Source organism: Panthera tigris, chromosome A2, assembly GCF_018350195.1.
Source record: "Panthera tigris isolate Pti1 chromosome A2, P.tigris_Pti1_mat1.1, whole genome shotgun sequence".
Lineage (NCBI taxonomy): Eukaryota > Metazoa > Chordata > Mammalia > Carnivora > Felidae > Panthera > Panthera tigris.
The window spans coordinates 60,066,123-60,090,202 of NC_056661.1; the positions used below are offsets into that span (position 1 = coordinate 60,066,123).

The following is a 24,080-nucleotide window of genomic DNA, read 5'->3' on the forward strand; positions in this document are numbered from 1 at the left end:
CACAGCTTCCTTGGATTCCTGAGACAGGATGGGAATAAGGTGGCCCTGAGACTGCTCTACTACACATTCTAGAGGCGAGCTCCAGAGCCACACACCAGAGAGAGGGCTTCCACATGTTCGCCTGGACACACGTTATAACCAGCGGGGGTACATGGCCCTCACGGTCATACATGGTCAACACCCACATGGTCATCACATCTTTGCTTCTTGAGATGTGTCCTTCATGTCACTCAGAAGCTGTGTGGCCACCACCACCCAAGAAGGGATGGCAGGGATGGGGCACCAATAGATGCTATCACTGCCACAGCCACCACTGTGACCCCTGGAATGGAGCATCAGCCTGGTCTCCATGCATGTAAAGTGTGTACTTGTTGGAAGGCTTGATGGGAGCGAGTGGTGGGGAGGGGTCATGCCATAATTGTGTTGGCTACGGTTTAAGCTGTGACTTGGCCAGTCACACACAGTCCCCACTGAAGACCGGCCTCCAGCATCTCCAACACGGAGCTCTGACTCCAGGCTCTGCAATGAACGCAGTGGACCAGATATGTCCCTCCTCCCCGCTGACCTGGGAGATGAGCAGGGGCACCCTTCTGCCGTGACAGTAAGTGGGTCACTGAGCCCTTCCTGGCCAGAATCCCGCCAGCTTGCTGGAGTGCACACATGTCACCCAAGCACACGTGTGATGCTTCCGTTCCAGTAGCACCCATTTTTCCGTCATGTTTCTCTGCTCACACACATGCCCTGTGTTTTAGATCGTTTGTGCTGCCCGCCTTGTTTCCCTTTATCCCCCTCCCACCACTGTCCTGTTCAAGCAGTGTCCCCGGAGGACACCATAAATGCCTTAAACCAGCCAGACAAGCAGGTCCAAATACTGTCCTGCCCTTGCTCTTGTGGGGAGCTTAGACTCAGCACTGGACCCCACCCCTGTGTTTGAGGCTCACTCACGCACGGCCGTGCCTCACTTACCATCACCCACGAGTCCTCCATGAACGTGTTGGTGGAGGAGGGTGGACCTGAGTGCACATCCAGCAGCAGGTGGTTGAACTTCACTCTGTGGGATGGCAGGGGGAAGGGGAGACACTCATCAACAAGGACGGCCACTGCTTCCTGGAGGGGATACTGATGGCTGCCGGAAACCACAGGCCACAGCATCACACAGCCTCCTTACCACCCTTTCCCCTCAGGTCCACTGCATGGTGGGAGACCCCGGGAGGGCAGGGGAGGAGCACCTAAAGGGAGAGCTGCAGGAGCAGCAGGGGGTGTCAGGAAGAAGGGGTGCCCCTGCAGATCAGGAGGGGATTTGGGAAGAGACCCTGGGTTTGGAAGGAAAGAGATGTTCAGGAATTACCAAGAGCAATGGTGGGGATGTAGGTCGTGGGACACTCAGCTAACTGAACTGTGCAAGTGGATTGAACAGTGTCCACCAATGACCTCACATTGCTGTAAGGGGGGTTTTCAGATGCAGCGACTCTAGCAGCTCAAGGTGTCATCACCTGAGACCAGGGTCAGCCCGACGACCGCGTCCGTGCAAGAGGACAGGCCCTCAGCCCAACGACCGTGTCCGTGCAAGAGGACAGGCCAGCCCTCGGCCCGAGACCGAGTCTGTGCAAGAAGACAGGCCTTCGGCCCGACTACCACGTCCATACAAGAGGACAGGCCCTTAGCCCAATGACCGCATCCGTGCAAGAAGACAGGCCCTTAGCCCGATGGCCGCGTCCATGCAAGAGGACAGGTCAGCCCTCGGCCCGACAACCATGTCCGTGCAAGAGGACAGGCCCTAGCCCGACGACCGCGTCCATGCAAGAGGACAGGTAGGCCCTCAGCGGGATGACCACTTCCATGCCAGAAGACAGTCAGGCCCTTGGCCTGACGACCGCATCCGTGCAAGAGGACAGGCAGGCCCTCCTGGTTCGTTAATTTTCAATCGTTCTTGCCAGAAAGGGGCAAAATGGGAAAACTGAAGAGACAAAGGGAAAACAGCATCAGGTTCGAGCCAAGGAGAGAAGCCAAGTGCAGGTCCTATGACTGGGGACATGTCGAGGTGAGTCCGGCTCCAGCCTCCAGAGCAGTGAGACGGTACATTTCTATTTTTTAAGCCACCTGTTTTGTGGTCCTTTGTCAGGGCAGCCCTGGCAGACCGAGACCCTCACCCTAACGTGAGCATATTTCTCATTTCTCCATGTTCTGAGGTGACTTTCCACGCTGGTACAGTTTCAAAGTGGAGACCAAGTGCACGTTTTAAAATGTGTGCTTACCCTGGGTTGTGACCTTCATAATGGGCCACTTTCTGCTTCTGTGACTTTGCAGGGGTGCACTTTGGGTGCATGTGTGCCTGCAGGGCTGTCCTCTGTGTGACTCCTCGCAGGCTCAGAATGAGCAGGCATGGCTCAGGAGCGACGGGAAACTAGGTATTATCGGAGGTCATAAAAAGGAGGCTGGGACCCGCTCCCCACACGTTCTCCGACTGACACACAGAATAAATGAGCGCTGACGCTGGTGTGCTAGTTCAGATGCAAGGTGTCCACAGGGAGAGAATTACTGCATTTCCCCAAGCACGTGGAGCGCAAAAGGTCCCTGCGTAGCTGTACGTGGTATTGTTACGTTAAACAGAGCTATTTCCTACTGTGTTGTCACATTATTTAAAAATATCCCATCAGAGATGAGTCACTTTCCAAAGCAATTTGACTTAAGATCGCGTAGCCATTTTCATTCAGAGAGAACAAGTCCAACAAGCTTACAACCTACCTGTGTGAGGGTGATTTCAGGTCACCTGTGGCTGCCTGTGGGGGTAAAGGAAAAAGAAGAAGAAATTGTTGGTACTGAGGCTATTCGTAGGAAATCAAGTCCGTCATTAGTTTCAGGTGCGTGTGGCTCAGAGACTTCCCAGGAAGGGGTCTCTGTGTCAGAGGTTAAGAATACATTGAAGATTTTAAGAAACTGTCAAACTACTTTCCACAGTGGTATCACTGTAAACCCCCGACGACTTTGCACACCTAGCTACGGGCCTCCGGTTCCTCTGTGTCTCCCGCTCCTGGTGCCGGTACCCTTTCTCAGGGAGCCGTTCCAACTGTCTTACCGTGGCTTTAGTTGCACTTTCCTAGTGGTGAATGATGTTGAACATCTTGTCAGGTGATTATCTGCCACCCATATATCCTATTTGGTAAAGTTTATTAGAATCTTTTCCCCATTTTAAAAATGGGGCCGTTTTTCCCTATTAAGTGTTGAGAGTTGTTTATTTATTCTGGATTTAAGTACAGGGTTTGCAAATATTTATTCCAACCTGTGACTTACATTTTTATTTTTGCAGTGGTGAATTCTGAACAGGAAATGCTTTCTTTTATAAAAAAGTCAAATTTTCCACTTTCTTCATAGTGGTTTTGGTGCCCATATTAAAGAAAACTTTGTCTACCTCAAGATCACAAAGGTTTTCTTCTGTTTTCTTCCTAAAGTGTTATAGGTTAGCCCCTAAATTCAGAACTGTGGTTGATTTTGAGTTATTTTTGTGTGTATGGTGAGAAGCATCTCTTAAGCTCTTCCCCGCCCTCTTTTTTTACATATGGTCATCCAATTGTTCTGGCACAGCTTATTAAAGATACTCTCATCTCTCCCTGTTTAATTATCCTGGCACCTCTGTTTAACACCCACTGATCAGGTTTTATTTCTGGACTTTTGTTCTGTTCCCTTGACCTGCATGTCTACCCTCACTGGGCACACCACCCTCACGGCTCACACTGTCCTGACTACTGTAGCTTGATAGTTCATTTTTAAGTCAGATTGAGTAAGTCCTCCAATTTGCTGCTTCTTTTTCTAAATTCTTTTGGTCACTCTACGTCCTTTGGATTTCTGTATCTATTTTAGGGTTGGCTTGCTATTTCCTTAAAGAAAAAAGCTTGCTGGAAACTCAATAGGGCTCATGGTAATTATGTAGATCAATTTTGGGGGGAGTTTTCTATCATGACAATATTTTGCGTTCCAGTCCACAAATATTCTAAATCTTTCCGTTTATTTGGATTGTGTTCAGTTTCTCTCATCGATAGTTTGTAGCTTTAAGTATACACATTTGGTGCTTGTTTTATTTTATTTTATTATTTTCAATGCTATTACAGATGGAATGGTTTTCTTAATATCATTTTGAGATTTTTCATTGTTAGTATACAGAAATATAATGGGGGTTATTATATTCATTTTGTATTCTACCACCTTGCTGAGCTATCTTATTATTTCTACTATATTTTTTGCAGATTTGTTAGAAGCATGTTTCCTGCAAATAAAATCAGGTTCATTTTCAAATCTATATGTCTTTGTATTTCTTGCTGTATTACACTGGCTGGAACTTTAGTAAAATGTCAAACAGAAGTTTGAGGTGGACATTCTTGCCTCAGTCTCAATCTGTGAAGAGCAGACATAAACAGACACACACACACACACCCCTTACTCCACGTCTGTGTCCTATAGTTATTCCGTAACACTTTTTTAAGAATGGACAATTTCAAACACCCAGAAAAGTGGAAAGGATTGTACAAGAATGCCCAAACACGCAACTTCTAGGTTCTATCATCATTAAAATTTTGCTGTGAATATTTCTTTTTAACCATGTGACTATCCATCCATCATTTTATTTTCTGGTGCTTTTCAAAGCCAGCAGGACACAGACATCAATACCCTTCGTTAAAGCACACGGATGCCACTTCAGTCTTCGCACACCCAGATTGCATTGCATTTATCTCTTTCTCCCCCCTTACACACACACACACACACACACACACACACACACACACAAGACACACACACACACACACACACACACACACACACACTATAAGCCCTACAGTTAAGGATATTTTCTGTCAGTTTTTCTTCTCTTCTCCCTCCACCTTTGTTCCCATACGAGTAGCATGCCTGGGTACTGAGTAAATGCTTCAAACCAGTCAAACAAGCAATCCCAAGCGTTTTCTGTCCTCATTCTGGGGGCAGCCTGAGACCTTTCACATGCCCAGCGGCTCTCACCTGCAGCGGGGAGCTCTCCTCACACGTGGTGATGGTGGAACGCAGACCCGGGCACCTCAGCTGCGGCGGGGCCTCCTTGCGCTGCTCTCTACAGGGATGGGGCAAAAGGGAGGACAGACTTCCATGAGCAAAGAAGGGCCTTGCTTTGTGTAGTGAGCTCAGAGAGCACCGCTGACGGCTGCAAAGCTCCATGCACTGGCCGCCATCGTGACATGCTCATCTGCAGAGCCTCAGAGCCAGGAGCTCCTGGGAGGCCATCCGTGTGCCCTCGGGTTGGCTGCACAACGGAGGACACGGCGCAGGAGCACCATCCATAAAGGTCTATGACTGCTTGCCGGTGGGAGGCCACAGGGGTGCTTCTTCCTGCTGCGGCACCCCCACGCTGGGCCACTGCGTTCTTGAGTCTGTGGGTGCAGCAGGGCTCAGTTACAAATGGACAAAGTGACCTGCCTTGGAGACCATGGCATTGTCACTTTGTGCTCATTCCTTGCAGCAACTGTAGGAAACTGAGGACTGTCCTTGATTACCCAAGTAGGTCCAATGCAATCACACGAATCCTTAAAAACTGAGAAATGAGGAAAAGGAGGAAGTCCGAGAGATCTAAAATATGAAGAGACTAGACCCACCATTACCAACTTAGAGATGGAAGGGCCACATAGCAAGAGTGGGAAAGCAACAGCTGCACTGGCATTCTCTATCTGCCCCGAAGCAGACTCTTCCCCATAACCTCCAGAAGGGAGGGCTGACCTGGTGAGCCGTGACTGTTGCCTTGGGAGGCACCAATCAGGGACCCAGCTGAGCTTGCCAGGCACATGACCCACAAGCGCTTTCAGACGAGTCTTAGTTCAAGCCACTACATTTGTGGGAATTTGCCAGATAGCAATAAAAAATTAATACAAGCCACTTGATGGACATTAGCTGAGCAGAACACCTGTAGAATTAGGCAAGAAGTATCTTCACACGTGTGATCCTACTTTTGCAGCAGATTAATGGTCCAGAGGAAATACTCCCAATAAATTGGTCTGATACCTACTAATAGAGAGAAGCACCCTAGAGAGTGCTACACTAAGTTCTCCCCTAAAATATACCAGTGATTTACATCATGGAACTCCACAGGCACTTACTGAGTGGATTTTTCTTTTGGGGGGATTGACAGAGTGCCATGTGATTTAAAGATACTCTTTGATCTCTTGGAGCTGACATTCTGACAGTGGGCTTTGCCTAACATGTAAGTTACACGTGAGTGTCCAGGTCAAACTAGGGACACTTCTGCAGGAAAGAGAGGCCACTGGGACAGATGGCCCAGCGCATTGAGAGGGCTTGTCTCTCAACACAATCGACCTTTCAATACAAAGGTTAGCAGCTCCCTTTCCAGTTGGAGAAGGGAACACTATAGTGATTGAAAATAAGAAATAACATTCCAGAAATGAGGAATATGGTCCCTCCCAAAGATGAAGTAACTTATATTCATAAAAATTATGTTTCTTTTTCTTTTAACTATGTCCACAATGTATGGAATTTTTTTAAGTGTATTTATTTATTTTGACAGAGAGAGGCCTTGGGGAGAAGGGGCAGAGAGAGAGGCAGAGAGAATCCCAAGCAGGCTCACTGCTGCCAGCACAGAGCCCAACGTGGGGCTCAACCCCACAAACCGTGAGATCATGACCTCAGTAGAAACCAAGTGTCCCATGCTTAACCGCCTGAGCCACCCAGTGGCACCACAATATATGGAATTTTTAAAAGGGGCTCTAAAGAGTTGAACAATGTGATTACAATTTTATAAAAACAAAGCATTGTGAGTATAACTCACAAAATAATACTAAAACGGAACTTGGAAGACAGTCCTCAGAGCACCAGCAGTGACTGCAGTGCGTGGGGCGGCCAGAGACTTGAGGTCCCCAGTTCCTGCGCAGTGTCCACACCGACTGCCCAAAAACGGGGTTAGTCTCAGTTGCTTCTAGAGGCGGCTGGCCCCCAGGCTGGACAGGGCGAGGGGCACGTGCTCAGATTGTACCTAAAGGACCGCAGTGTGGCAATGCTTCAAGTGAAACTCCAAACGACCCGGGTTTTCCCAGAAGCATGGCTACCGGGTGTCTAAGGAAACAAATGCAAAAGGAATGAGCGGATTCTTTGGAGGGATTCCCGATCCTCGGTCGAGAACCAGCACCAGCCCTGCGACCTGCCCAGCTCCACCAGAACATGGGAGTCGCCCCCCACCCGTTTCTGCGAGGGCCGAACTTCCGAGAGCACCACAGAACTGGGGCACTTACGGCCCGCTCCCCCAGGGGAGACCGACTTCTGGGGCAGTTTCAGGGCTTGGAGCTGAGACCATGCGGCTCCGCTCGCTCCCGCCTCTAAGGAATGTTTCCTGTGAGTTCCAAGTGGAGTTACAGGAACTCTCAGAACTGCATGAAAACTATTTTAAAAATTATACGGAAACTAAAAACGTGGAGGAATTGTCAACAACTATGAAAACTAAAGAATGCCAAGGGCGTTCCCCTGCTGGACATTCAGGGTGAGGCACGGCCGGAAGAGGGTCTCCTGGGGGAGCCGGGGGCACCAGGTCCTGGGCAAATCCACCTTAGCCCCTGTCTCTGTGAACACACAAATTCAGGACGGCTTGGAAATCAAAATGCAAAGCGAATAAAGCTGGTGAAAACACTAGCAAAGAATGTGGGTATTTGTATAACCTTGGAGTAACGAAGACTTTTTAAAGCAAGACTATTGAGAGCATATAGTATTTGTCAGACAGATAAAACAACTCTAGTAAGCTTACACACTTACCTACGTGCAGACGGACTCAGGTCATCTGCTTGCTGTGAGCAATAAAAATTCATAACGTGAAAAAGTTGTTGACACTGGGCTTAGTCTTATACACGATTCAAGTCAGTTATTAGTTAATTTTGAGTAATGGTGCCTCAGAGTCCCTGGGTCCTAGGAAAGGATCTCACTGGGGGATAGCACCCCTGTCACATGAAGAATACCTGTGTCTTCACTTCTAATAGTTAAGAAACTGGAAGTGGGATTGCTGACTTCAACGCTGACTATACATTTCACTTTTTAAGAAAACACCAAACTGCTGATCAAAGTGATATAATTTGGTATCTGCACTAGTAACGTAGGAGCCTTTCGATCTACAGCTTCACCAACGCTTTTTATTATTGGTTCTTTTGATTATAGCCATTCTACTGGGTGTGTAATGGTATCTTACTGTGGTTTTGTGTTTTCTTAATGGTAAGTGATGTCGATGTGCTTATCTGCCACCGTGGATCCTCCTTGGTGAACAGTTGGTTCAAATCTTTTGCGCATTTAAAAAGTTAAAACACTGGGTCATTTTTCTTATAATTAAATTTTGAATTCTTTATATATTCTGGGCACAAGTATATGATTTGCAAATATTTCTGCCTTTGGCTTATGTTTTCATTTTCTTAATGGTGCTCGTTTGAAAAGCAAATGTTCTTAATTTTGATGAGAAACAGCTGCATTAATATATGGGCCTAAAAGGAGTCAGCCCTGCTGGCTTGATTCTGTGGACAGTGAACGTACAAATGATATAACACACATGCACACCACACACCAAACACACATGTACTGCGCTGCACACACACACATACACTGCATCACACACACCATGTACACATGCACACATACACATGCACTGCATCACACACATGTACTCGGTCACACACACACACCGTATCTCACACTAAACACACACACACACACACACACAACCACACACACATGCACTGCATCACATACTATGCACACACAACCACACACGTGCATCACATTATACACATCATGCACTCACACGTGCAAACATGCAGTGCATCTCACACCAAACACATGCGCACACACGCACACTGCATCACACACACCACATACACATACACACATACACCTGCACTGCATCACACAACGTGCACACACACACACACACACACACACACACACGGAATCAGAGAATTGTGCCAACACAGAAGCAAAGGACTGTGAGAAGTTCCAGCTGCAAGGTGACACTGGGCGCTGCCCCAGGCCTGGATAGCGCAGATGGTGAAGCAGAGGGGCACCCGATACCTGTGGCATGCTTATTTTGAAGGACAGCTCTTTCCTCCCTGCTGGAACTTTTGGAATATTTTGATAGCGGTTCTGTATCACATACTCATATGTGCTCAACTTCTTGAACACTAGAGAGGAGAAAGGCAGAAACAGGCAGTTACAATTACGCAAGCGGGCAGAGTGGCCCACAGGCCACAACCCGGTCTTCCAGGGCTTCCCCCCCAGGGTGCCGGGAGCTGCCTCCTAACCTGGGGCGCTGGGGGGCTGCTGCATGGCCACCCCGGGGCCCACCTGGCCTGTGGGAGGCAAGCAGTAGCTCGTCACAGCCCCAAGGCTGTTGGCGCCCCGTCCCAGGAACAGCTACCCTGCAGCCTTCCAGGCCCACAAAGCCAGTGTGGACCCGGATGCTGGCTCCGGCACTGTGGCAGAAGCACCCCAGGTCATTGAAAGGACATCTGAGACCCGAGTCTGTCAACAGACAGCACCGTCCACGAAACGGGTTCTGTGCCTGCTTCAGCAGACGCACCAATCCTCCCACTTCTCTCCCTAAAACCAACAAACACGAGGACAGATGGCTTCTAATTATTTCTGGAAAGGGATAAGGGCCACCCACAGAAGCCTAATTGCAGCTGGAAGGGCAGACGGAAGGTGGGCTGCCCCCCACACCCGCGTGGAGCCCGTTCCCTTCCCTGGGTGGTTTGTACAAGGGCATCTGTCTGTGTTTGCTTTGGCTTCCTGATGAACTACACCTGGCTCTTACTGGTTCTCCCACCTCCCCCAGAACCTGTGTGAGGGCATAATTTGCATCTGGCCACATGCTCGCGAAAACACTAGTTCTCTGGCAGGGATTGCAGGGATGGCTGCCATCACCATCAGGTGGCAAGTACACACTGTGTGTTCCCCAGAGCTCACACTCGTCCTGAGTTTTGAGTAAACACCTTCATCTGACAGTAACGAGAGGAGATGTGGCTGGGGAGGGAGGCCAGAGTGCGGTGTGCACTGAATGAGTGTCTGCCGTGTCCCCTCCAGCGACACTAGGCATCAACACAGCAGCCCGGGGCCCCTGGTCTTTGGGATGCTCTGTCCCCCGCTTGTGTGGAGGCGGCTTTCCCCACACCCCTGCTGCTGGTACCAGACATCTGTGCATCTTCCTGGGAGGTCTTGCCCTCACCAATGCTGCACTCCACTCGTGCTGCAGTGTCAGGATGTCCTTCCCCCAAACTTCAAAGAGGCATCCAGCTGCCCACAGCTTCTGACAGGCCCCCCAGCAGCCCCTACCCCCCACCTCAGGGTGTTTGTGTCACGCCATCCCTTGGAGAGTGGGTGGCCCCAGCGCCTTGCACAAGAGGTGAGGGGCGTCACTTCCATGACTGGGCTACAAAAGGCCGGCTGCCCCCTCATGCTGGAGTGTCCTGGTGGGAGGAGGCACCAGCCAACAACTCACGGGGAACTGAGGCCAGGAACTGGCCTGCCAACACCCTGGTGTTGAACCTAAACGTGGGTCCCAGTCGGATGAGACCACAGCCCTTCCTCACACCTGGCGGAAGCCTTGTGGCCGAGCAGGGCCAGTGGACCCAGCTAAGCTATGCTGAACCCATGACCCACAGAGACTGCAAGGTGATAACTCTGTTACTTCAAGCAGGGTAAGTTTATTATAACAATAGCTAATATCCCAACTTTTTCTGGAAGTCTGTGCTTTGCTGTCCAAATACCCTGTAAACAGCACCTTGAGCCATAAGCTCCGTGTGCATCTCCCTCCCCTACCCCCACAGTGAGTGTGGCACCACCACCCTCCCTGTTGCTTGGGTTGGGGCCTGTGCCAGGTCCCTGTGCCTGGATCTCCCATTGGCCATCTGTCCCGTGGACCTGTTCTCCAGTCTCACATCCGTCTGTCCTGAGTGGCCGCAGTGGACTTCTGGACCTGCCCAGCTTGCCACCTGCTGGCTGTACCGTATGCTGCAGCTGGGGCACTGTCCCCAAATTCACCCTTGTCCCCATTGGCCAGTGAGTGGAAGCTTTAGGATAAGGGCCTGGGCTGACCCACCTCTGGCTCCGGGTGCTGATTCCGGCCCTGGCTCTGCTGAGGACACTCCCTGTGCCAGACCCGCTCTGGCAGCCACATAGGGCCCCCGCTGCCACCTTCTCCCTTGCAGAAGCCACAGAGAGAATTCATGCCCTCCCCTGGGCCACTGCGTGGTGGGGCCTGCTGCACACAGTGCCGCGTGGACTCCAGGAAACGGCCAGTGTCCCTGCAGCAAGCTGGGTCAGCAGATACCCTGTCGCTGGCTCACTATTTTTCATTGTTAGGACTTGGTGCTTCTCTAAATCCCCTGTTCTTTTTTTAATGGTGCCTGTTCCTGCCTCGCATGTTCTGCTCCCTTATCTAACTTACTCCTAGTCCCTCTCGTGTCCTCTGCAGGCCTCAGAGCAGAATGAGCCCTGCTGTCCCTCTAGGGGTGTCTCTTCCTGTCATTTGTCTGATGTGCTCGTTTCTAGCAGGGGCCGGCAGACCTTGTCTTGGGCCATGTGGGAACGCAAGGGACAAAGACTGGAGTGGGGGTCAGGACACATACTTAAGAAGAGGTGGAAGATGAACAGGTATCCAGGCAGCAGGAAGCTGAGGGCAGACAGCAGCAGGACGAACACCCCAATGCCCAGGACCACCAGGGCCTTCGTCTTTACAGGGAAAAAAGGAAGGAACAGCAGCCAAGTGTCCTTGGAGACACCTGCGGAGGCAAGGGAGACATGCATGCATCCAGCACCTGGGGCATGGCCAGCCCCTCCTTGGGAGGTGGGGGAGGGTGAGCAGCCCAAGGAAGCCCCTCCCCCACCCCAGTGTGTGCCCTACCTCACCCAGGTGCCCTTGCAGCCCCCTGACTGAGGTGGGTGTCACAGCCCCACTTTACGGGTCTGGAAGGTGAGGCTGGGAGAGGATAACTAAGGGTCCGGGTTGCAGAGCCTGACCCCCTGCCTGGCTGAACCCCCACCCTGTCCCAAGGGCCATGCCACTGTGCCAGGCCCTCCCCGTTCTCAGTCAGCCGCCCTCACAGGGAACTGCAAGGCAGTAGCCAGCGCCTTGGGACATTTCCAGGACTTGGTCATCTGGGCCCCAAGGGCTGTTGACACTTCCAAACTTCGGTGTGAGGAAAGCACTGAGGAATCTGCAGGCAGGCCCATGGAAATGGAATCCAGCTGAAATGCTCTCATCCCACCACAGAGTCTGGGAGGTACTGATTCCAGTCCTTTACGTGGCATGGAAAGTGGCTGCCAGGCCCGCTGTGTGCCTTGGGGGCTGCAGCGCAGTGTGCATGAGGCTGGATGTACCATGGGGTGGCTGGCCACATGCTTGTCCCCTTAGCCGGTGATGTCTTGATGAATTCCCACCAATGAGACCAAAGTGCCCCAGGGAACTGGCGGGTAAGCAGCCCCATGGAATCTTCTGGAACAGCAAACCCAGGAGATTGCCTCAGTCATCAGGCATTCATGTGCAGCACATCCACGATGGTTCTGGAGCGAGCAAGTTCCCAGAGAGAAGCACCTTCGGAGACCAGGCTGCCCTCTGTTCTGCCAGCGCGTGGCAGCGAGGGCCCAGCCGACGCCCACATTGGAAGGAAGTAAGGACACGTGCTATGGAACTCGGGTGCGCTGAGGCTGCTGCTTACCATGTGTGAGCCGCATTTCAGAGTGTGTTGGGGCAATGAGAGGCCCCGTGGCCGGGAGGACCTTCGCAGGGAATCCCCAGTGCCCACCGGTGACTGTTCTGAGGCGGCAGTCACCGGCCAGCCCCTCTGCTCAGGCCATGTGTGGGGAATGTCAGGAAGGATGGCAGGCGGAGGCCTCCAGCTGGTTGTGTGCAGAGCGCAGGCGGCTCTTCTGCTGAGCAGGGCCGGGTCTCGCTGAGACTCCCACTGTTCCCTTTTACCATGGAAATATCCAGGATGCACTCCGGAGCAGGTGCAGGTCAGATAGCCCATCCCACCAGGGCTCATCCAGCCCAGGTGCACTGAAGGCCTTGGGATGAAGGTGCACAGGGCATGGTGCCCTTCCAGGAAGAGGGCATGGCCGTGACGTGCTCTGGAGAGAGGCCTGGACCGGGAAAGGAAGCTTTGCTCTGAACCCTGAGGGCTGAGGTCCCCAAACACTCAGGACAGACACATGAGGTGCTCTGCTTGGGGTTCTCCCTGTGTCAGTGTCCAGGGCTGCTGTGACTGATGGCCATAGACCAGGCAGTTTCAACAGCAGAGATGAAGCCCCGAAGTCAGGGTGTTGCAGGGCCCGTCTCCCTCCGAGGCCATGGGGGAGGATCTGTCCTTGGATCTTCCAGCTTCTGGGGCTCCAGGCACCCCTTGGCTTGTGGCCATGTCCCTCCAGTCTCTTATAAGGATGTTTTCACTGGATCCAGGATCCCACACATTGCCAGGTAACCCATGATCGTCTCAGGATCCTTAATCACATCTGGGAGGACCCTCTCTCCAAATAAGGTCACGGTCACAGGCCCGGGGTTGCGCAGTGATGGACAGACCTTTGAGGCACATGTGTTCCCAAGGCCAGGTTCCTGGAGCCGCTCAGCAGACACCTGCAGCCACACACCACCCAGCACCTTCCCCAGGCAGCCCTGCCCTCCCGCCCCACCCTGCTCCCTGCCAAGACCAACTACTGGGTGATGGGCACGGGGCCCCAAACCTGCCTTCTGGTCCCTGGGGGACTGCTGCCCTCCTGCCCGGCCCCACAGCTCACCCAGCTAGGGGCGGGCCAGACTGACGTCCCCCAGAAGGAGAGCTTTCCCTGAAAGACAGCTGGAGGGAGAGGCTACCACCACGAGTGACCCGAGAGAAAGCAATGCCAGAGAGGGCCCCCCGCCCCGTACCTTCATAGAGGGGATGAGTGCGCAGCACCTCCGGGTTGACTGAGTACTGGATGAAGATGTACAGCAGGATGCTGATCAGGCAGAGCAGGCTGGCCGAGGCGGAGACCAAAGAGCAAAAGAAGTACCTGCGGGGGGCAGAGCCAGACTCAGGGCTGGGCAAGGTGCCCCTGACCCCGAACCCAAGGCCCAGCCTTCTTCCTGTCTCCTGGCACCCGAGCTCCCCAGGGGATGCCCTGAGGGCACCTCCAGTTTCTGTGCCCCCCTCCCACCCCCACGCGGCAGTGAGAAGGGCCTGGCCTGGCTCCCAGGTGGGTACACGGAGGCTCCAGGCGGGTCGGGCTGCCCGCAGCTTCCTCCACACGCCGCCACTGCTCACCAGGGCTCTGCCGGGTTGGGATCAGGACCACCACCCCTGCCCCCCATGTTGCACGGGATCCTGGGTGCTGTGCTTCATCCAGAAGCATGGAAGCCCAGCAGGTCGGGGAAGCAGGGGTGCTGGGACAGGCGCCTGGCCGGCCAGCGGCCCACAGTGCATCATCTCCACACACCCTCCCGGGGCCTGTGCACACTTCTGTGCACAAGTGACATCTTGTGCTTTGGCATTAGACCAGAATCACTCCTGTCCTCTTGCCTGTGCTCAGGACACAGAGAACAATCTAACCATCAAAAAATTAAATTCTGGTCAGCAATTCTTGGAATAATCTTCTGCTGCAAGGTCTTCCTTTGGGCTTTCTACCGTGGTGATATTTAAGGAAACTGTTTCTTTAGCATTTTCAATCTTCAGCAGTGTCTTTTATCCAGCTGAAATTTATCTGACTCCATTATTCTTTTCCAGAACATCTTGAGGTTTGTTTTTGTTTTTTTAACACATCTTTAGGCAGAGAGCTAAAACGAGAATGTCCTCAAAGGGTCATGTGGATGTGGAGGGCAGCCTGCATTGTGGCCCCTTGTCAAAGGCCCTGGAGGGCACGTGTCCTGTGTGTCCCCGAGGTGCAGGGGGCACAAACCTGGCCCCACACCTGGCTCTGGTTCCCAGGGAGCCTGTGGTGTGCGGTGCAGCTGTTCCAGCCGACGGGCCCACCCCGCAGCAGAAGGCCCTCGGCCATCCGGTGCTGCTGGCACCAGGCCAGAGGCGGCCCTCCCGGCAGGGTGAGGGCCAAAGCCTGTCCAACTGCATGTTCGGGGCCAGAAACGTCGCTGTCGTCTCTGACTCCTGCGTCTGTGGTGCCTCAGCGCCCAGTCCGGGCACTTCCCCTGTGAAGGCACGTCCTCTCAGGAGCTTATCACACTTTGCCAACTGTTTTGGCCAACTCGTCTTGTAAATGTAGTCATTTCCTCTTGCTTTCTCTGCCTGACGGTGGAAGGGACAGGAGGGAGTCTGGGACTCCACGTGGACAGGGGTGGCCATGCCCTCACCAAGACCCCCGCGCACATGGTGCCCTCCCTCACTTCTGCACACACTCCTTGCTGCTGCCACTGCCCAGTGGATAGGAGGGCTCCTGGGGCCCAGCCGTCCCCACCAGGAACTTCTGCAGCCTTTTGTGCCCGGAGGCCACTGTCAGGACCTCGGAACTCCACCCTGTGTGCCCTGTGGGGCCCGGTCAGCTTGGTCCTCCTCAGTGGCAGGGCCACACACCCTCGCCCATCCCAGACAGCCGACCAGACCTCAAGGCGACCAGCCTGTGGCACCAAGACCTTAAGAGGAGCATCTGGGGGAGAGAAGAGAGCCCTGCTACCGTGAGGAGGCAGCCCCCCCCACCCGACTCCAGCTGGCCTGGGGCTCCTCCTCTGTAGTGGAGAGGGCGAAATTTGTCAAATTCTCATTTGACTTTTCTAATGATGACGGCTTTGCATTTCCTTCTGCTCAAAGCAGCAATGCTTTTGAAGCCTGAACAAGTGGAGCATTTCTTGACTGGGCTGCACGGAGCATGGCCCTCCTGAACCAGGCTGCCCGGAGCACAGACCACGACGCTCCTGGACCGGGCTGCCCGGAGCACAGACCACGACGCTCCTAGACCAGGCTTCCCAGAGCACAGACCACAACCCTCCTGGACCGGGCTGCCCGGAGCATAACCCTCCTGGACCAGGCTGCATGGAGCACAACCCTCCTAAACCAGGCTGCCCGGAGCACAGACCACAACGCTCCTGGACTGGGCTGCACAGAGCACAGACCATGACGCTCCATGACCAGGCTGCACGGAGCACACCTGCTATGAGTGGTGGGTGAGCAGTGGAACCCCTTGCAGCGCCATGAGCCGGCGAAGGCCACTCTGAACTAGCTGGGGGAGCCCCTGCGACTTTCTTGGCCACTCACAGCCTGGGCCCTAGCACATGGGGTCCTGGCAAAGCCCGTGCAGGACTGAACACCTGCTTCCAGTGCAGCCTCGACCCACATCCTCTGTGTTCTGATGGCCTCCCAGGAGAAAGCGCCCGGGTCCAGGCCAGCGAGCAGGTCAAGGACAAGTCAGCTCAGCCTGAGCCCCTCTGGATGGGGCTGGGCCTCCACATTCGGAAGGGGCTCCAGGCCAACACATTTCAGAGCCAGACAAGGAGAACAGAAAGACGTTAAGGACCGCTGTGCTGGGGACAGCACGTGACTCCCCCCACTGCCTGTGGCCCTCACCCTCTTACCCATGAGGCCCCCAGCCTGCAGGACCCCTCTCTCCAGGCCCCCTCACCCCTCCCCCTGACCAATCCCCCTCCCTCCCCCAGTCCTTTCACCTTCTCCTTCCCTAGCACCCCACCCCTCCCCCCTGCCAAGGACCTCCTCTCTCTCCACCAGGACCTCACCCCTCCCCACTTCGAGGTCCCTCCTCCCTTCCCCACCCCCGGCCCCTGCAATGCCCTTTTCCCTCTTCCCTGCTTGGTCTCCCTCTCCCTCCCCCAGGACTCTGCCCCTCCCTCCCGGACCTCCCCCTCCAGCCCCTCACCTGTAATTCCTGCCCCCTACACAGTTGTTAAGCCATTTGCAATGGTGGTCAAAGTCAGAGACACACTTGTTGCAGGCCCCACAGTGTTTAGCCTTCTGGCTCCTAGAAGGAAGAATTCACATGAGCAGCCCGTTAGCAGCATGTGCGGGAGGAAGACAGGGTCAGAAAGGAGAGACAGGTGGCAGGGAAGACCAGGCCCCAGGCGGGTTATCTTCCCTCAGCCACGCCTGCCACACTGTGCCACCAGCTCCCATCCTGAGCCACAGGCCTCCCTCCCAGGCTGCCTGCTGAGCCCTCAGGGCTCTGACTAGCCCAGGTGGGGTTCCGGTGGGGGGGCTGGGACTCATCTGAGCCCTTAGATGGGTGAGGGGTCCTGCATGTCTCAGGGCCACTGCTGGTCATTCAAGGAAAGCAGCACCGGTCAGCTGCGTGAAAACAGAAAGGCCGGGGCAGGACCTGCCTGTGCACAGCACGGAGAGGGGATGGGTCCACACGGCAGGGGCCGTGCCCTCGGGGCTGCCTGCTCCCACACCCTGGGCACTTACACGGCGACCTCACACAGGTGGCAATATTGGTTCTCGATGACACGCGTGTGTTTTGATGGGTCAAAAGTGGGTATGGGCTCCAAGTATTTCTTGAGCCGTACGTTGGTTTCAGCAGGATCGATGGAAATTCCAAGCAAGTGGACCACGAAGTGGAAACAGAAAAGCCCACCAGTCACCTGGGCGTGAGTGTGTCAAGGAACGTGCAGGCAGGCCTGGTCAACACGGCGAAGGTGCCCGCTCAAACTAGAAGCAGGACCCTGGAGGCGCCTGCTTACGGCCTGAGGGTGTGGACCCCGCGCTTCACCAAGGCAGCAAGGGAAGGCCTTCAGGGGCCAGCGGCCACCATGCTGGGTGCCGAAGTCGTGAGGGTTCTTTGGGCAGCAGAGATGCTCAGAGCACGTGTGTCGGGGGAAGAAGACGGTGTATCATCAAAAAATGAAGGAGGGGAGCAGGGAGGGCTCACACGGCCAGTCTGCACGGTCTGTCTGGGTCCCATCTTGTTGTCTCTCCTCGCCCCTAGGCCCCTCAGGCTCTCTGGCACCCACTCCCGCCGTGGCACCCAGGGTAAAACCAGTCCCCGGGCTCCCACCCTCATCTTCCCCTTCGGGACCAACACACTGTCTGTCCCCTTGGAAACCAAACAGAAGAGGTGGAAGCCGCCTCCCTGTCAGCCCTGCCCTGCTTCCCAGGACCAGTGCTGAATGGGAGGGCTCAGGGTTTACAGGTTGGGTTCCCGGGTGTGGTAGGGGGAAATGACCCAGCCTGGGAGGCGAGGCCATGGGTGCACGGGGTTCTGCCGGGATTTGACAGGGGTGGGGGTTCGGAGCAGGGGGTTGGGGCTACTGCTCAGTCCTGCGGGAAGCCCTTTGGGGGGGTCCTCCTCAGACCTGCCAGCAGCCTCTGCTTCCGCCTCTGAACAGCCTGGAGCTGACAGGCGGGGTCCTGCCTCCACAATGCACTAGCCTGAGTGGGAGGCTGCTTCTGGCCCAAATCGCTCATTCCTCCCTCGCCCTCCAGCCTCTAGGCACCACGTGCAGACCCAGGGCTCAGGCTGCCAGATGAAGGCATGGAGGCGATGGGGACCCAGCCCTGCTGGGGGAGGAGGGCAGGAGGAGGGCAGATGAGAATGAGCTGAGGGCCACGAGGATCAGCCCAGGAAGCTGGTGCCCAGGCCAGGGGTGAGTGGAAGGGTGGCTGAGAACCAGCCGGGCCCTGGGGGACCTGCACGGGGGCACGAGACTGACCAGATCCCTCAGTGCCACATAAGGGTTGTGGTGACACCAAGGCCCTTCCTGTGGCCACCGGACCCTGCAGGGCTGGGTAAGGCCTGAGCCTCCCCTGCTCTGCTGTCCCATTCAGGGTATGGGGCCGTGGCCGGGTGGTCAGGGGTCTGGTCAGGCTTTGCCATCACAGCTGGAGACACCAACACAGTGCTGGTATGCCATCTCCCTGCACCTATTCCCTGAAGCCTGAGGCGCTGGCTGGAGGCAAGCACTGTTTGTGTGGTTACTGGGGCAGCGGGAGCAGGTCCTGAGCAGAGGGGTCCGGCCCAGGACAAGAGGTGCAACAGGAAGGCCCCTTCCTCTGTCGCATCAGAAATAGGCAGGCAAAGTATGGGGGAGGGACTGAGGCGTTGGGGCCCTTGGAGACATTGTAGGGGCAGCGTGGTCTACACTATAGCCTCAAACTGGAGGCAGCAAGGCCCCTGACCTGAGCCTGATTTTCCCCACATGTCCCAACCCTGCAGGTGCCGTGGCCAGGCCACTCCCAGGACGTGTTCCCCAGGAACAGAGGGGCAGCCCCCTGCCATGTGGTAGGCAAGCCCTCTTAAGCACGAACACAGGTTCATGACAGGTCACCCGTGGGAGTGACACGGGTGAGCAAAAGGCCACCGCGTTTTGCCTGGCCGTTCACACCATCAGCCACTTGGCTGAGAAGTGTCAGCAGGTGGGCACCACACCAAAGTTCTGCCCCCACATTCAGATGCCCTGGTTATGGGTGTCTCTCAGGTTGCAGATAATAATAAAAGTAAAAGGGACAGGGTAGGAGGTCTCCAGATGCAGAAGGCCAGGCCCTGCCCTCGAGGCCTCATCCCTTAGAGACAATCTGTGTTTGGTAAACACAGCTCCGCCAGCCCAGGACACATGCCCTCCTGACCTTCCTTTCGGGTCCTTCAGGTTCTGCGGCAGGAAGGGGTGAGGCGCCCCCCAGAGCTCCCACCACCCGCCACCAGCCCTGCAGTCACTGAGGCTAACCTAACCAGGGGTTTTGCCTGGCCATGGCGCAGGCCCTGGGACTAAGACGGGTCACATCAGAGGCCAATCCCTCAGCACAGGGACCCTCTGGGCCCTTCACAGGGGCAGGGCGGTGGGGGAAGCTGGCCTCTGAGGTCAGCAGGGAACCAGGGGTCCGCCTCCTCTGCTTTGTCTTCTGGAGGTGCAACCGAGACCTTGCCTTCCCTCCTGGGGCAGCAGCCCCTGCAGCGCCGAATGACGCTGGCGCCCCCCCCCCCCCCCCCCCCCCCCCGGTGGCCAAGCGCTTCGGAGCCTGGGGGAAAGGAAGACAGCCAGAACCTGAGACTTGGGGCCAGCCAGGGGCTCCTGGGAGAAAGGGTGTGCAAGTGAGCTCAGGGCGCCCTCTGGGCCCAAAAGCAGGTGAGTTCTCAGAGTGCTCCCTGCACAGAGGACATGAGGCAGCTCGAGAAGGCCCCAGAACAGGCTGAGCCACAGCGAAGGGAGAAGGGAGACAACGGATTAGAACCCAGAACGCAAACAAACCCACGGTCAGGGACGGAGGTTAGGATACAGATAGAGGGGAAGCTGGAGGCTGCAAGGAGGCCAGGAACTGGCCCTCCCCGGAGCTGGCCCCTGCCGACACTGAGGGCTTCTGGTCCCAGAACGAGAGAGGGCTCCCTCTCAGAACTGGGAGATGTTTCGCTGTGGTGTGAGTCCCAGTGAGAGTGCCATTCTGACCAGGAAGTCGTGGGTCAGGCACTGCAGGCCTTTGTGCTGGGACAGAGAGAGGAGACCCCTTGCCACATGCAAAGCGTGAATTGTGACTGGATTCTGGATTTAAAAAACCCAACAAAGCAGGTTTTGGGGACCAGTGGAGAAATCTACAAGGCTGGCCGACTTCTGCCCATCCTCTTGTGTGTGAAAGACACAAGTTACACGGGGTGATGTGGGGCGTGGGATGTTGGCTTTGGAGGCCCCACCTAGCGTCGCCAACCCTGGGCCACAGGCCTAGAAGTGGGGCAGCTGCATTCAGACACACAGGACCCACATTCCCGGCTCTGTGCCGCTGGATCAGACACCCTGAGGGCCCCACAGGGGGAGGCCGGCCAGATCAGGGGCTGCGTGGCGCTGGGCAGGGGGCAGCAGGCTTGCACATCAGGCCATGGGGGACGCCCAGGCTCACTGGTGGGGTTGGCCAGCGGTGGCCCCCGGAGCACGGATGCGCTGGCAGAACTGAGGTCCGTCACTCACAGAGTGAGGTGTGAGGAGGGGGCTAGGCTGGCGATGCCCGCCTGGCCAGGGGAGGAGCACTCGGCTGCACCTGCCACGCTCCACCACGGGGCCTGCGCGTCAGCCCCAAGTGCGTCCCTGATGCCTGCCTACCTGGCCTGAAGCCTACTCTGGTGACATGTCTGGAACCTCCTTTCAAGGCCACCACGGGGTTCACAGTCCCCACTGTGTGGCTCCTAGCAGCTGGCAGGTTTTCTCTCTGGCCTCGGCCACTCCAGGCCCGGCCAACACCCTCCACCAGACTCACTTGTTGCAAGAAGGGACACGGTTATAATCGGTGTCTTCCTTGCACCCCTGGCGTGGTTCCCCCACCAGCCAGCCTGACCCACCCCACTGCAGACCTGCAGACAAGTGGGGCCTGCATGGGGCACCCCAGACCCTGAGAACGAACGCCATGTGAATCCCTGGGACTCAGCCTTCAGTTTCTGAGCCAGCCCTGTGACCCCTCTGCGACCCTTTCCTGTCGTCCAGGCTGCCTGCCTCACCCCAAAGACCCTGGACCCCAGGCGTGCTCTCCCTGCACTGACAGCAGGCAAGCAGCAGACACTCCTGTGCTTTTAGCCCCAGCCCCAAGCCAGTGAGCCACACAGAGAACAAACGTAAGATTTCAGGCAGCGTGGCCATGGCGGGTGTCTGGGGTAAAGAGGGGGAGTGGGGTCGCAGAACAGGGTGCGGACCCGTGGGTGACTCAGGTGTGGGGGCTGGTAGGCATGGCAGGGCCCCGAGCCAGATCTGGGGCAGGGCCCGTGGGGAGCCTCCCTGGGACAGCAGGCACTGCTCCCACAGTGAAGGATACACCATACATGATCAAGTTCCAGTTAGGTGGCAGCAAGGGGACGAAGATACAGAAGTTGCTGAAGGCCAAGATGAACAGTATGGTCCAGGCCACCACCTGGAAGGTGTGCAGGGGCCACGACCAGCCATTCACTCTGGACCAGTGGCGGGGCGAGGCCGGTTTCCTGCTGGCTTCCCGAGGGGCCCCTCTCTGGCACCAGCTGCACAGATCCATCTGCAAGACAGGTGGAGGGCCACCCCCACCCCCAGGGACACCGAGGAAAAGGTTGCAGGAAAAGCAGACCCTATGACCACGCGACACTTCTGTGTGCTGAAATCCTCAGGAAATCTTCTGCAAGTTTCCCTTGAGGACGATCCTGCTCCAGAACAAAGGCCTGCTGACCAAGGGGCTTCTGGGGTCTCTGGGCACTCTGGGGACACCCAGGTCGAGCTGAGGGGCTGGGAGGGAGCCGTGGCCACTTCTGGCCAGGTGTCAGTCCGTTGGAGAAGGTGAGCCACATCACAGCTGCCCCCGGCAGAGCCGAGGGTCCTGCGGACTTTGCCTCATTAGGGCGGATTTCTGCCACTCTTCTCGGGGTGTGGGGCCAGGCAGGGCTTACCTGATCAGTGAGACCCCTGGGGGACCACAGAGACCATCCCACATGGACGGCGAGGCCAGCACCCCGGGGGCTGGAGCACAGAAAGGCACCCTGTGTTACAAACGACACAATTCCCGCACGAAAACAACATTTGGATGGAAGTACCGGCCAATGGGAAGGATGCTTCTGAAAACCAAACCCCATAAAACGGGGAGCTGGACTCTAGGGTGTAACCACAGACCTTGGCACAGGGAGTGTGAAGCAGGGACGTGGGAGAAATTGGAAGTGCCATGGAGGATGGCAGTGGAGACAGCACTTATCTTGTCGAAGGAACGAGGAGGTGCGGAGAGGACACGAGGGCACAGGGAAGGCACGGGAGGGCGCATGTCAGCCCAGGAGCCCGAGGAAGGCAAGGGTGGGCCACATCCTACGGGGCTTCCCAGGACAGAAATGGTATCACTGACATGTGGAAACACTGAGGTTGCAGCTGGCATTGGATTTGGTAAGACTTGAAACAGAGCGAGTTTTCAAGTTCTGAAAGTACTTTGAACCCGAACAGAGACAGCCAAAGTGTCACAGGAACATGGGACCGAGAGTGCACGTGTGGGGGCACCGCAGTAGCACTCCTCGGAGGCCCCCCGAAAGCTTCCCTGCAGCCAATCTCAAAGTGGCACCAAGAGCAACACTCCACGGAGGGTGAGCGCAGCCTTGGTCCCTGGGGCAGGACCACAGCACCATGAGTGTGAGGTCACAACCACGCACACGGCCCAAGTAGCCGCAGCGGGAGGTGCACACTTACCCAGTCACCAGGAGTGGCTGTGGTGGGCGCCACCAAAGTCGGGCCCCACAGGCTCCGTAGTCACGTGGGCTCTGGTGAGCCGGGGGGTGTGGAGAGAACAGCTGCAGGTGGTAGCAGGGGCCTCGCCCCGGGCCCCCTGGTGGGGCAGGTGTTCGGCTCCAACACCCCCTTGGATAATCTGGTTCGGTTTTTCAGTCTCAGAAGATTCCAGCAGTTCTCACCAGGACAAATACACAGTTACCAACAAACGCATGGGCTCCTGACTCCTGCCGAGACCAGACGGCACAGTTAACGTGGGCTCCGTGTGTGCACAAGACACCCGTGCGGACACGTCCATCCACGTGCTCACGCTCACACACCACACACGGAACACACGTGCACACGCAACACACCTCACATACCACGTACATGACGTACCACACACATACACCATAGAGCGCATATACATGTGGAACACACACCACAGAGACATACACATGCACCACACGTACAGCACACACACAAGACACACACGCAACATAGACACACACCACAAACACACACACACACACACAGCATAGGCACGCAAGATTTCTCGACTCATTTCTCGTTCCTCACCTTTCTCGTGCTATTTCCTCGGCCTGGAGCCACGTCGTTCCCCACCCCCTCCGCCAATGGCCATCTCTTGCCTTTGGAGCCTGTGCTGGTGTCACTCCCTAGACGACCTCCTAACCACCCCCCCACCCCCACCAGATCTGAGCCAGGCCCCTGTCTACTCCTTCCGCAAATGCCAGGACTGTTCCCCTGGATTCAGCCTGCAGGAAAGGAACCTAACGATCTCCCTCTTGGGCAGACTCGGTGGGGCCTGGGTCCCCTCTTAGCCCAAGCTCAGTTCCTGACATTCGTTTTTCGTTACTCCTAAGGGTTTAGTCCAGGTTTTGGTGTGAGATGTGTTGGAGCCGCAATGCTCCCACAAGGCCGTCGTCACCTCCAC

The 24,080-nt window shown here is 55.7% G+C and overlaps 1 protein-coding gene across 1 annotated transcript in view; it reads right to left on the minus strand.

Annotated features, from left to right (window-relative positions):
• LOC102953708 overlaps positions 1-23,517 on the minus strand; it is a 38,075-nt gene extending 14,558 nt beyond the window's left edge. The window contains exons 1-12 of the mRNA XM_042977195.1: positions 23,349-23,517; positions 23,108-23,285; positions 21,732-21,930; positions 17,412-17,587; positions 16,867-16,968; positions 13,937-14,061; positions 11,643-11,795; positions 9,088-9,197; positions 7,792-7,823; positions 5,008-5,095; positions 2,746-2,780; positions 967-1,051 (exon numbers count right to left, since the gene is read on the minus strand). Of these exons, the coding sequence (XP_042833129.1) occupies positions 967-1,051; positions 2,746-2,780; positions 5,008-5,095; positions 7,792-7,823; positions 9,088-9,197; positions 11,643-11,795; positions 13,937-14,061; positions 16,867-16,968; positions 17,412-17,587; positions 21,732-21,930; positions 23,108-23,285; positions 23,349-23,517 (1,452 nt within the window). The remainder of the gene's footprint in view (positions 1-966; positions 1,052-2,745; positions 2,781-5,007; positions 5,096-7,791; positions 7,824-9,087; positions 9,198-11,642; positions 11,796-13,936; positions 14,062-16,866; positions 16,969-17,411; positions 17,588-21,731; positions 21,931-23,107; positions 23,286-23,348) is intronic.
• Between the last annotated feature and the right edge of the window lie 563 nt (positions 23,518-24,080).